General features: G+C 40.7%; 1 protein-coding gene across 2 annotated transcripts in view; it reads right to left on the reverse strand.

Moving 5' to 3' along the window:
* The window catches only part of LOC129726430 (roundabout homolog 2-like), a 224,132-nt gene that overhangs the window by 165,003 nt on the left and 45,305 nt on the right, over positions 1-13,824 (reverse strand). For both annotated transcript variants that reach the window (XM_055683111.1, XM_055683112.1), the window contains exon 2: positions 5,598-6,679. In XM_055683111.1, the coding sequence (XP_055539086.1) occupies positions 5,598-5,679 (82 nt within the window). In that variant the 5' untranslated portion in view covers positions 5,680-6,679. The remainder of the gene's footprint in view (positions 1-5,597; positions 6,680-13,824) is intronic.

A 13,824-nucleotide genomic window follows, 5' to 3' on the forward strand; every position in this document is an offset into this window, starting at 1 on the left:
ATTTTCAGAAAATTTGAAACGATAAAAACTAAACAAACACGTTTCCGCTGCGACTGGCGGATTATCCGTCTTTCTTTATTTTAAGAACAATGAAAAATATTTTGTGAGCAGAATTCCAAATACTGATAAACATATCAAATACCTCACTGAATTTAATGGAAAATATTATGTTAAATTTTATGTTGGAGGTAATTATTCAAGACTATCCAATCCTAACGTGCGACTAATGAAACATATTAAGGACCCCAGTTTCTTTTTGCGTACAATAAGTCCGGTTCCATAATAGACACATTAGAAACATTGGTGAAACATTTTGTCTTGGGTATTGCATGGCTGAATTTTTGCACTGATGATAATAACACTCTGGCAAGTAAAGTTATCGTAAAAATAAGCTAAAATATACAATAAGTTTGCAAGGAAAAATCCGAGAGAAGTGATGTTTTGGACAAAAACGTGTGTCCGTTTGTCTCAATACTTCTTAGGACAAAGTTTTCTTGTAAAATGCAACTACGAAAAGTTTAGTACAAAAAACTAAATTTCAGGTAACTTTTATATGAAAAACTTGTAACTCTGTACCCAATGAAGATAGGAATTTTATTTCAGCAAAGTTTCATGTTTTAAATGCTCTAAAATTTTGCGAAATAATCCATTCCTCTATCTCTCAAAAAGTTATGTAGTATTTTTAACATATGAAAACCTACCGTAACATATGCTCGCCGTACTCAAAAAAGTTAAGTACAAAAAACTAAATTTTAAGTAACTTCATTGAGTACACTTTATAACTTTGTTCCCAATGAAGATAGAAATTTTGTTTGCTCTGCAAAATTTCATAATTTGTAATCTTCTACAACTTAGCAAAGTAAAATAATCCACCATCTCTTAACACAAAAAAGACCTTTTTTTTATTTTTTTTTGTTTACAACAGATTTTTTTTATTTTTAGTATTGGTAAAATTTCATATTTTTCGACAATTTTCGATTATTAAGGTCATTCATATTCATACAAACAATTGTTACGAATACACATCAAAATTTAGAATAAATGTGAAAGACGCTATGGAATTGATTTCCACTTTTTGCCTTTTAGGACCACTGTGCATTGGTATTCTCGTTTTTCCACATTTAAGAATAAAAATAAAGTGTTTTAAATATATATAGTGTTTTTAATATTACATATATAAATACGACAACACTGAATAGAAATGCAACAAAAACTCTCGGCGCAAACAAGTTTTAACAGTCAGAAAAAAAACACTTTTTTTATTCTCGCTTATTTTCCGTCGGTCTAGTTCCGCCACTGTTGTGGCCAACCACCGACGCCCAGGGAGGCGACTCCACACCCAGGACCCTAACTCACAACCCGTTTATTAACGGACCGGCGCCAACGGCTTTACTTCCTCATGCGATGGAAGGCGTGATCCCAGAGATTTTTCGCCTCAGTAAATTTCCCGGTGTTGGCTAGGATTGAAACTAGACCAGTTGGGTTGGTTGTGAGCGGATCACCCCACCTCACAACCATCGACACCTATGTCGGCGGTGGGATTCGAACCCAGGCGTCAAGCGTGGTTGGCATGGAGAAGATGCTGATTTTCTTTCGCATATGCCAGTTCGATTCACTGAGCGGGGGCCTAGTGTGGTTGGTAACGTCTCCGCCAATCAGAAAACCGTTTAAAACTTTAGGACCCAATTGTTGTTCAATTTAAAACTGGTTCTGATGCTAATCGCTTCTCTGTTCTACCTTGACGGTAGAAAATAACGCGCTCTGACAATACAGTGGTCTCCGCCAAGCAGAGCGTCTGTTCACCAAGATGGTGCGGCTGGAAACAGCGTCTGATCACCATGTCAGGAGCGGCTAATCAACGTCCTGGTTTTAGTGTGAAACTCTCCCGGCGAGACAGAGGGTCACTTCGTGAAACACCGAAAAAGCAAAGCCTTGGTGCTACATTCCGATTCGGAATTTGAAGCCCACTGTTTGATGTACAGGATAATTGCGGGGCCAGCGCTACGATCCTACTGACACTAATAGTCTCTCCCGAGCCGAGACTCGAACCTACGACGACTGGTTTGTTAGGCCAGCATCGTACCGGGGCAAATGGCCATCTGTGTTCCACCTCCTGCCGGCCTAATGATTGTTTGAGTCGAAAACAAACTTGGCAAGTCTGCTGCTACCGCTACTGCTACGCTGCTAGTATCCGCTGCCACTTTTGTTACCGCTACCGATGTTTCTACCTTCTGCTACTAAATTGGGACAGTCCTTCCAACCATCCACTAGTAAACTGATTGGTTCGAGCAAAATCCTACTTCTTATAAAGTTCAAAGTGTGAATTCCCCGTTAAGTAGGTATAACATTATTTCGGCCGTGTTAAGTAAATCAAACATTAAGCGCCCATCAAAGGACGGAATCTGCGTCTCAGCAAGGCTCGACAATTTTCAGTCAAAACGGTTTGTTTGATCGGTAAGACGTTTTAGGCAAAGTTGTGGATAGCAATTCTATTTTTCCGAAAAAAAAATATGCACGTATTGTCCTTTCGAGTGAAAAAATCACACCAGTTTATTATCTCTTTGGAGAGATAGTTTTGATTTCTCCGTGGTGGTTTTGGCTAGCTACTCAGATACACACAATTCGCTACTCTCTTCAAGTAAGTGCCTCGCTTTGCTCACCAGTGTGAAAGTAGTTATTTGCGCAGTGAAAAACATTCTCCAACACACTAGCGATTCTCAGAGGAGAAATACCAAGTCTGGAGGACGCCTAAAATTTCAGTGTGGGGAGCCCAAAAGAATCAATGTTAAACTTAGATATCCAAGTAAGCTTTGAGAAAAAGTTCCAAAAAAGGATATCTAAAAGCTAAAAGTATTGAATCTAAAAAATCAAGTTTGGCTTGTCTAAATTCATGACACATTTTTTGGCGTAGATTTACGTCTAACAAGGGGGCAACAAAGGGGTTTAAATTGAAAAACCAAAAACATCGAGTGCGTCACGAAAATTGTCCACTTTCGAAAACTTAAAACTCTGTCCGTTTCTAACGGATTTTGTCAGTGATCAGTTAAAGAATTAACTGTGCGTCCATCAAAATGTGTAAAATTAAGATTTTGTGACGCAAACTATTGTACTTTTGAAAAATGTAGAGACATATTAAACGCATATGACGACTAATTAGAGCTGGTAACAAAGCCACATATCAGGCAATCTCAGTGTCAGTCCTTTGTTCCCCAGCACAACCGATACAAAAGTATACATACGATGATGATTTTCTAAACGATTAAACGTTATTGTTGTTGCTTTTGTTTGTTTTTGCTCGAGTACGCAACTGTCAGTTGTCACGCATAAAACGTAGCATGCACAATTTTGGCATGCACTGTTGCAAGAGGATCATATAGCTGCCGGAAAGTGGATCGAGCAGCAGCAAGCACAGCTGCGGCAAGTCGCAGCGCAACAGGCAGCGATTTCAAATATAACATGTTTGTATGAGTTTCGCTGCCACACCTGCTCATTCGATTGCAGCTTTTCATAGCGGACGGACCAGTAGAGGGAATAAGAGAACTGCACTGTTGTTTGGAGATCACCTTCCACAGAACAAGATTTTGGATCTCTCGTCTGAGTGTGAAGCACTGCCATACAGGCATATCTGTAGCACTACTGAACATGTTTGTCTGGATCTGGCGTGTTTGCTTTCAGTCGTTTGGGCACTGCTAACGGTTAATTGTGCGTGTGCTAGCGTGTGTTCAATTGTGATATGTTTGATTGCTAGCAGTGTGTAAAGATGATGTAATGACGATATATTGGACAAACTTGTCGGCGTCACTATTGTGACATACCAATGGCACTTGGAAGCACCTCAAAATTATTCAATGAATCGGTTATTGTTCTTCTGTCACTCGCCAAAATGTTGCTGACAGTGATAAAAAGTTATTGAAACAATTTCCTTTTCCAAAGTAGAATTCAATTTCACCCACGCTGTTCTACAATTTCAAATACATGATTTCGAGGCGCTAAGAAGTACCATTTGCAAATAACGCGAGATGATTTTCGTTTTCTTGCTGTTTTCTGGCAGTTTGAGAAATGACTTAATTATCAAACGATTTTCCAAAGTTGTACTTCTGAACTGCTGCTAGTCTTCGATGCCATCTTAACGATACGCTTGTTGCCGGTCAGACAGTTGACGGAAAACTAATGTACTTCGCACGCAATGTTTGTGCAGTGCGGTTCATCTCTTTTTTTTTTCAAATTGCCTCATTTTATCACCTGAACCGCATCGCCAGCTTGTTGAGCTAACCCTCTCCGAAGGTCATTATACGGGTTGCAGTTTTGGTCATGTCATAGTGCTACTCCGTTCAATCGAATTTGTAAGTTATGTTATCTGGCCCTGGCAAAGGTTACAAAGTCAAAGAAGACTACAATGTCCCGTTCATCTCGTGCTGTGCTTAATTCGCGGTAGGTCGAAATCATCATCTGCTGTGTAATGAAAATTATGCGCGTTGGTGCTGCAGAAGTGTTCGAATTGGCCGAAAATGATACTAAAGATAATGAAACGAGAATCATCCCGTGCATCTGTAGTTGGAAATCCGCAATGAGGAGATCAATATTCAGCTTTTATCTGGTGTCATAATTATCCAGAGAGGTGTTCGGAAGAAAACGGAAAAAATACATAATCCGATTAATGTCCTTTTTTTGTAAAAAGTAAAACGAGCTGCCTACCACATGCCTAGGACTACCACATGTTTCAGTTTTAAGCAACAAAATTCCAGTCTTGAAGTTCATCGCACATAAATTTTGAAATCTACGTGAAATATCAGGTAAGAAAAGCGTAAGAAAACCGCATTAAGACGTCGTACACGAATTATGTAACGCATGAAAAGAGTAGGGGAGTTGAGTCTGCGTAACTTATTGTTACATAGGGCTGGAGAAGGGAGCGGGGGGCAGTTGAGACAGTTACCTAACTGTGATGTTTGCTCATAATTGAAAATTTGGAGGGAGGTCAGGTTATTCAGCATTACGTAATTTTAGGGGAGGGGGAAGTCATATCAAACGTTACATATTGTTACATAGGGGAGGAGGGGTCTTGAATCTAGATTTTTAGCGTTACGTGACTCGTGTACGACGCCTAAATATCCATCTTGTACACATTTTATGAAAATCAAAACTAGTACAAAACAATCAGCCACAAATAATAATTGAATCGTACATTTACGTTCGCCTTCATAATAATCAAAAAGGCCTGGGAAAAATCATTCCATGTCACCGTTTCGAGAAAACAAAAGTATCCTATTTTCGTCATGAGATGTTGGTCCTACTCCGATGGTTAAAATTCACTAACAAATGGCAGCCACCAGCGTGACGCACTAGCCGCCTCAAAAGGAGTGAAAGAATGTAAAAGGATACCCATCCGGTAATTGATTGAAGGATTATTTTTCTATCCATTATGTATGGATCTTGTCCGCCTGTCCAGGTTGTCTTTCGCAGTCTGTGCCGTTAGTTCGAGCTGTCACACGACTAACCCACACCCTCGAGGGTAACCTCAGTTTGTAGACATGACACGATTGTCCGTTTTCCATTCTATACAGTTCCACAACAGAGAGAAAAACTATGTTTCAACTTACCTTTAGCAGCACCAGTAGTGGCGGTTATGATTAGTATCACGACAACTGCAGCCGAAGCTCGATCCATTCTGCCGGCGCTCATCTTTGCTGGCTGTGCACCCGCGGAAGACGCCAACCAAGGAGGTTTCAAATATTTACACGAATTAGCAATTTCTCACTAACGATTTTCTTCGTCGTCTTCCCGTTTGCTCGCAAAGCTTCGTCGAGAAATCTTCAGTCTCTTCAATTTTCCACTCGCGCGAACATTTCGACATCAAAAATTAATCACTTGGAATAGTCTCGAAGTTCAATTCGTATCGTTTCCCCCTTCCGGTAGGCAATCGATGTCTAGCGAGAACTTACGAAAAAGGTCAAATCGCTGTTTTCAATTTCCTCAAGTGCATTCGCCGCGCGATTGTCTACCACCACGTTCCGTTCCTGACTTATGGTTCAACGGTAGCAAATCACATAATTTCCGACCCTGCCACCTAAGCTCCCCGGGCTGTTTTAATTGTCCCCCTCGTTTTTACCTCCCCCACTGTAGCCAACAGGTCAAGCACGTGCATCAGTGTCTTCGATTTCTCTTGAATGTTTCACGCTTTTCTTGTCGACTGACAAGGGCAAGGCAAAAATCCAATTGCTTTAATTGCTTCTGTACTTCTTTTCAATATAATCTTGGCTAGTTTTTTCTCATCCCATTTGCATCCGCATTGTTCTGAATATCATGTCCTTCCGCTCGCGCTCTCTATCTCTCTCAACCGGAACCAGCAGCACTAAATTACACGGAATCCTTTCACACTTTGCTGGCTCGAGCGAGCGGTCACCGTCCTTCTGCTTACTCCCGGCGAGATTTCTTCAATTATGTAATTAGTTTACAGCCTTGACTCGTAGCTGCAAGCTAGAAGTAATTGTCGACGAGCGCCTTAATATTTAAATTTATTGCGCTACACACAGTTGACACAGGAGGGCAGGGCAAAACTTACTATCCTTCCGTTCTATCTTTAGCTTCTCGATCCTGGAGATGGTAGTTTTTTCACCCTGTCATCCAACGTCTCCGTTCCGGCTAGATTTTCCATATGCACTGCAGTGCGGTGGGTTGAGTCCTGAAATAACACGGAAAAGAAAACAACGGCTAGGAAATTAAACAATAAACTTTATGGTTTTCCGGCCAAGCAAGTCGGCGGCAGTGAGTTCAAGAGGAAAGTTTGAATTTTATGATTCGATTGTTGTTGTTCTTGGTTGTCTGTGCAGGGCGACGACACGACACTCACGTGAGCTTCCACGTGCGGAAACTGCGACCAAGGTGTTTCTGTGTGCGGTATACCAAGGATGGTGACAGATGCTGCGAATGATGATGCTGCATCTTGCCGTGCTATTTGTAGTCTGATAGCTCATTAGTATGGTAATCGGCTTTGGTTAAGATAATAAAGGGTATCGAAATGCTCAAGGGGGTTGTTTCGGTTGTGCGTCGGAATGGCACGGGTAGGTAGAAGGGAAGTAATGTTTTGGATTCGGCTTCCGGAAATTGCCGCTCAAAGAAAGTTTTCTCGTTACTTAGTTAAAATAGTGACCAATTTTTAGACATGGTTTGTCTACTCCTGTTTTGGGTATTTAAATGGCAATGGACTTCAGATAACTAGAAGCTTCCATTGATATTTTTCATATTTTCTTTTTACATCACAAAAAATCGCATTTTTTGTGATGGAGTCCGAAAAGTAAAACTTTAATTCTACGAATTATGAATATTTGAAGCAGTTGGTGTTTAAGTAAATCGGTTTTCTACGGACGGTTCTCGCGCCAACTCGTCTGAAGGGCAGGCAGCATCCTCTCACATTTTACATTTTTCAAAATTTCATCTGGACTAACATTTGAAAAGGGCTGATGTTTTCAAACAATTTTTTAAATCGTTATATCTAAACAATGACTAAAATTGGAGAAAAGTTGTCAAATTATAACTTTAAGAAAAATTTCTAAATTTTCGTTCAAAAATATAAAAAAAAATTAGGACCGAAATCGTTTGGACGCACAATTTGTCTACGGCAACTTTGGTTCAGCAAGACCCACTGTATTAAAAAATTATGTTTACACGTAACGGTGATCCGGCAGCTCCGACCTCTGGATCAGTTCCCACGGTTGAAATCAAAACAAGTCGGTATGTCAGTCGCACACACACGCACACGCACGTAAACACATCAACCTCCCATGCATCAACATATTCTGTCATCCATCACCGGTTCCTACCGGTTCATTAAACTTCCTTCATTTCGCCATCAATTCGCGCTCACTTTACGATGTCGAAAGGGCCACGTCCAACGTATCCATCTTGCCCGAAATAATAGCTCTCATCAGCTTTCTGTCTATTATGCCGCCAGCCAAGCTAGCCGAGCAACCACGGGAAGCGGACAGTATCCAAACAACCGACTCCAACCTACCAGAACCCCGTATGTCACGTCTCCCAAGCCCAGCGGCAGCGACACGGGGTCGAGCACTTGTCGGGCGGCCAAGAAGTTTTGACTTGTTCACTAATATGTTCGCACATTACACGGATCACAAATCACCGCTGCTGCTGCTGCTGCTGTGATGCATCTAATGTCTCTAATATTGGTCCGTGTCAAGCCATCAGCCGCGCGACGAGAGCAGCAACAATCAAGCAGACTCCTACGGGTTCCCGTATTACGCCTGCCTGACAAAGACGATGCTGCGGTATGCCTGGCAACGCCAGTGGATAGTGCGATCGAAATGGACAAAATCACAAATTCGTTTTTAATAATTAGAGCACCTACTCTTGTCATTTAGTCTCTCAAACATGACAAAAACAATTTTAACTAGCTTCATGTCTGCCATTATACGTCCACGGTGCAGAATCTCAAAATAGACGTTGTAATTGCCGTGTAGACATTCAAAAAACCGATGATTAACCGTCCTTCCACTATCCAGCAGCACGTCTCCAAGCACCCAGCCGACAGTGAAAGTGGATGAGTCAATAAAAACGAAGGAAAAACGAACCCGATCCGCATATTTTGAATACTCTCATTCAGTCGGTGCCCGCGTATGTTTGCTTGTAAAGGCACCACTTTCAGAAGTGACGCAGAATGGCTTTGCAAAATCTTGCCGCGCTTCTGGGTGATTTTTCGCTCCGGTCGATTTTGTGTTTTTTTTTGTTCTTTCACTCAACATTTCGCATTTCGGCATTCCGTCCGTCGAAATCGTTCGTCGGAGCGCTCGGTGGGCAGTGGCAAATCTGGGTAGCGGGAACGATCATGTACGACAAGCAATTCACGCGTTTTTCCTTGTGCGTTGTCTTCTTCGGGAGGGCCGCCCGTCTTTATCCTCCTCCCCCCAGCTGGTACACTCTGCACGGACACGCTTCACTTCCACGGGGGCACCACATAACGATAGATGTTTGTACGTAACGCATCGCATCGAGAGCGCTCCCATATGCTGTCTGCGCGTTAGTATGTCTATTATTGCCAACTTGTATGCTGTACGCGAAGTGTCTGCCTGCATGTTTATTTGCTAATTGACGATAAAATGATAGAACGAAAGGAGTCGTAAAAAATCACTGTCTACCGTGGTGGAAGCATGAATTCCTGGCCTAAAATCTACTAGACACAGGTTGGATCAGATTGCGAACCGTAACGTGCAGTTCGTTCGGTTTCCTTTCGGTACTATGACATTCTTCAGAACAGTAAATTATAATATTTATCTCTTTGGCAATTTCTTCAACTAGGTAGAAAAAGAAAGTTGATTCTTTCAGGGTGTCTGGCAAAAAATGATGCAAGAATTAAGGGAAAGCCTTCCACGTAATGTATTCAGCTTTTGCACGAAACATGAATAAAAATTTAATGAAAAGTCAATATGCCATACGCAAAAAAAAAGTAGGAGGGTGGTATTCAAGACACGACCGCATGACGTTGACTACCGTATTCTTATATTCCATTCAAACAAAAAGTAGAGGGGATTGCAACGCTTCTATTACAAAACTTCGAGGCACCAAAAGGTGCCAGTTGCCGATTATTCTTGTTTACTGGTTAGTCCTTCCAGAATTCCAGCCATTTAAGTATTTTGCAGTAGCCATGTACTAGAGCAAGATCGCGCCAAATCACCGATGGTCGAATATCGACCATTTTTGATTTGAATGAAACACACGTATTTGGCTCAGCAAACTGAGCATTTTCCACAGATGGAGCGATTTTTTACACCCATGAGTTACATTCTAAAAGGGCGTATGCCTTTTGGCATAGGTTTTATTCGAAGCATTGTAGCCCAGAAACCGTCTGAGAATGAGTTATAGGGAATTAAAAATGCACCATGAAAAAAATATACACTGTACAAAAAAAAAATTTTTTTACCAAAAAAAATTAAAAATAAACATTAAATTTTAATTTAAAAAAAAAGAGTTGAATTTTTTTCTTATTAGTATATTTTTGATCAAGCATTCCAATGAACGTATGGTTTTTGCTGGAGAACCATGGACAAATTAAGAAAGACGTGTATTTTCCCAAATAATTATAACTTTTCGAGCTTAAATTAGAAATAACTCGAAAACCAATGCCTCTAGAATGTTAACTACCGAGAGCTTTTTGATTTGAAATGACTCTCTGCATCTTTCAAAATCATCAGAATACAAATATTTTGAAAAATGTTTAAATTAGAATTTTCATAAAAAAATTAATCTACCATAAAAAAATTATTTTTCATTTCTCCATCCTGGACTTTTTTTTAAAAGTTGCGTATTAACGTTAAGTTTCTTTAAAAAAAATAAGAAAAAAATTCAACTCTTTTTTTTTTAAATTGAAATTTAATGTTTATTTTTAATTTTTCTGGTCAAAAAAAATTTTTTTGTACAGTGTACATTTTTTTATGGTGCATTTTTAATTCCCTACAACTCATTCTTGTGGTGACCACCCTAGAATACAACCCTGTCTGAACAACTGGCTGGCTCAGTGTTCTGACGCAGAGAATAAATCAGTTTATAGTTGACTGTCGAAGAGTACACCTCGCGTTTTATTTACTAGCGTATCACCAGTCCCGTTTGCTTTCACAGTTATTTTAGTGGCGACGAGGAAATCGGTTTTTTCTTTCTTAGAAATTCGCGTGTGTACGAACGGTTTCTTTGGTTTTGCGACAGTTTTTCCGTAGCCTACGAACAGTTTTTTTCCGGCGTTAAGTTTGCTGGTGAAGTGGTTTCGCGGCATTCAGTTTGCCGAAAGTTTGTTTCCCGCTGGAGTGAAAAGCGACAGAAAAATAAATAAGTTTTGCCCCGCCAAGTGTTTGCGGAGAGCTAGTGTTGAAAAGCGGTAGTAGTGTTTTTCCGCAAAGTAATAAAAATCATTTAAAAAAAAAAAGTTTATCCTGGTAAATCAGGTTTGTTTTACTTTTAACAAGTTTTTTGATTTTAATCAAACAGGTTTGCGTCAACGACCACGTAAGTTGTTGCACAGTTTATCTTGTTTTAACTGCATGTTTAAAGTGCGATTGTCAGCCTTTTTCGACTGTTTAGCACGCAGGAGGAATTGCGCTTCATTTTGTTTTTTACCGTGATCGGATAGGCAAAAGAGCCATTTTTGATTTTGCCAAAGTTTTTGCTGCACTACCATAATCAAACAGCAGCATATTAAAGTTTTGCATGTAAGTTCTGTTTGATTCAGCACTAACACTAATCATCGACGGCATTTTTTTTGTCTGCTTCATCGCACCGCCGAAACCAATTGTTTTCTTGCTTGTGTTTTTCGTTCCGCACGAAGCGGAATAGGCAAAAGTGTTTTGTTGTTCACAGCTGTTTTTTTTATGTTGAGTTGTGTGGAGATCAAATTCAGTTTGTTTTGATTTGATCGCACCAGTGAAATATACACTGAAAAAAATATTTTTGTAATTTTGCACACTAGTACAAGTTTTAGTTTGTCAATTTTTTTTGCTTCATCATGTCAAGTATGCCGTTAGTGAATCAATCGAGCCGTACGTTCCTGGTACTATTCCGTTTGCGCAGTTTCTGGAGCAGTTGGACTGGGTGTTTGCGCATCATAAAGTGGTTGATCCGGCGGAGCAAAATGTTTCGTTTCTCGCTACCTGTAGCAGGGAAGTCTACAGTGAGATAAAGCTTCTTTTCCCTGGCAAGGATTTGAAAGCTTTATCGTTTAAGGAGATTACGGATGCTCTTAAAAAACGGTATGACAAGACGGAAAGCGATTTGATCCATCGCTACAGATTCTACAAACGCGAACAAGGGGCGAATGAAACAGCTGTGGATTTCATACTAGCTGTTAAGCTCCAAGCAGAGTTGTGTGAATTCGGACAGTTTAAGGACATGGCGATTCGCGATAAGTTGGTTTGTGGAATCCGCGATGAGGAGCTACAAAGGCGTTTGTTTGATGAGGACGATCTAACCTTGGCAAAAACGGAGAAACTCATCACGAATACGGAAGCAGCAGGAGAGAGGGTGAAAATGATCTCTCGAGATTCCAGTTCGCGCCATACGAGCGTGTTGAACAGGCTTGGGAATCGGGACAATCGGTCTGATTTCCGAGATCGCTCGCGTGGACGTAGTCGTCAGCCTAGCAGAGGAAGGAGCAGAAGCCGATCAGTTTCGTTTGACCGTAAAAATCGTTCCACTTCAAAGTCACGAAATCTGTTTTGCAATTTCTGTCGTAGAAGTGGACATACACGTCGTTTTTGTTACGACTTGAAAAACAAGAAAAAGTCAGTGAAGTTTGTCGATTCTCCAGCAGCAAAGCCAAAATTGAACGAGTACCAGAAAAGTTTGAGACGTCGTACGAATAGATCCGTCTCGGATGACGACGACATGGGCTGTTTGATGATATCATCAGTCAATAGAATCAACGAACCGTGTTTCCGTAACGTTTTCGTTGACGGCTTGCGGTTGAAGATGGAAGTTGATTGTGGCGCTGCAGTCTCCGTCATCAGTTTGGAGATGTACGAGGGGGAATTCGATCACATACCTTTAGAGACGTGCGACAAGAAATTAGCAGTGATCAATGGCAGTAAGTTGAAGGTGGAAGGAGAAATAACAGTAAAAGTTGAGTTTAACGGCCAAGCGAAAACTGTTCAACTGATCGTTTTGCGAAGTGGAAGTTGCTTCACACCTTTGTTGGGACGAGACTGGCTGGATGTATTCATTCCTGACTGGAGGAAGGCGTTTGGAAGCAGCATCAATCAACTGGCAGTTTGCCCGGACCAGATTGTTGCAGAGATACAGAGAAAGTTTGCCAATGTTTTTGATAAATCTTTATGTACGCCAATTAAAGGGTTCCAAGCAGATCTAGTTTTAAAAGATCATACACCGGTTTTTAAGCGTGCTTATGACGTTCCATACAGGTTGAGGGACAAGGTTTTACAGCACCTCGACTGTTTGGAAAAGTATGGAGTCATAACACCAATAGATTCGAGCGAGTGGGCGTCACCCGTAATTCAAGTGGTGAAAAAGAACGGTGGCATTAGGATGGTTATTGATTGTAAAGTTTCTATCAATAAAGTTTTGATTCCTAATGTGTATCCGCTCCCACTAACACAGGATTTGTTTGCTTCTTTGGTTGGCGCGAAGGTTTTCTGTTCTCTTGATCTGTCTGGTGCGTATACACAGCTATTGTTGTCAAAAAGGTCAAGAAAAATCATGGTGATTAACACAATCAAAGGTTTGTTTACGTACAATCGTTTGCCACAGGGTGCTTCTTCAAGTGCGGCTATATTTCAGCGGATCATGGATCAGGTTTTGAAGGATATCGACGGAGTTTACTGTTACTTAGACGATGTTTTGATAGCAGGCAAGGACTATTCGGACTGTGTACGGAAGCTTAATTTGGTCTTAGAGCGTCTTTCTAATGCCAATATTAAGATTAATCTGCAAAAATTCAAATGGTTTGTTTCAAGTTTGCCATTCTTGGGTCACATTTTGAGCGACAGAGGTTTGTTGCCGTGCCCGGAAAAAGTCGAGACTATTCGGAAAGCTAATATTCCGAATAATGTTTCTGAACTGAAGGCATTTTTGGTTTTGGTTAATTACTACGGGAAGTCCATACCCAATTTGTCCTCACGCCTCAGCTGTCTGTATCGTTTATTAAAAAAAGACGTTAAGTTTGTCTGGGACTCAGATTGTAGTCGAGTGTTTGAAGACTGTAAACAGGTGTTGCTGAGTTCGAAGCTGTTAGAGTTTTATGATCCGAGGAAACCTGTTGTCGTTGTAACAGATGCATGTAGTTATGGGTTAAGCGGCGTAATCGCACATCAAATC

Source organism: Wyeomyia smithii, chromosome 3, assembly GCF_029784165.1.
Source record: "Wyeomyia smithii strain HCP4-BCI-WySm-NY-G18 chromosome 3, ASM2978416v1, whole genome shotgun sequence".
In the NCBI taxonomy this organism is placed as follows: domain Eukaryota; kingdom Metazoa; phylum Arthropoda; class Insecta; order Diptera; family Culicidae; genus Wyeomyia; species Wyeomyia smithii.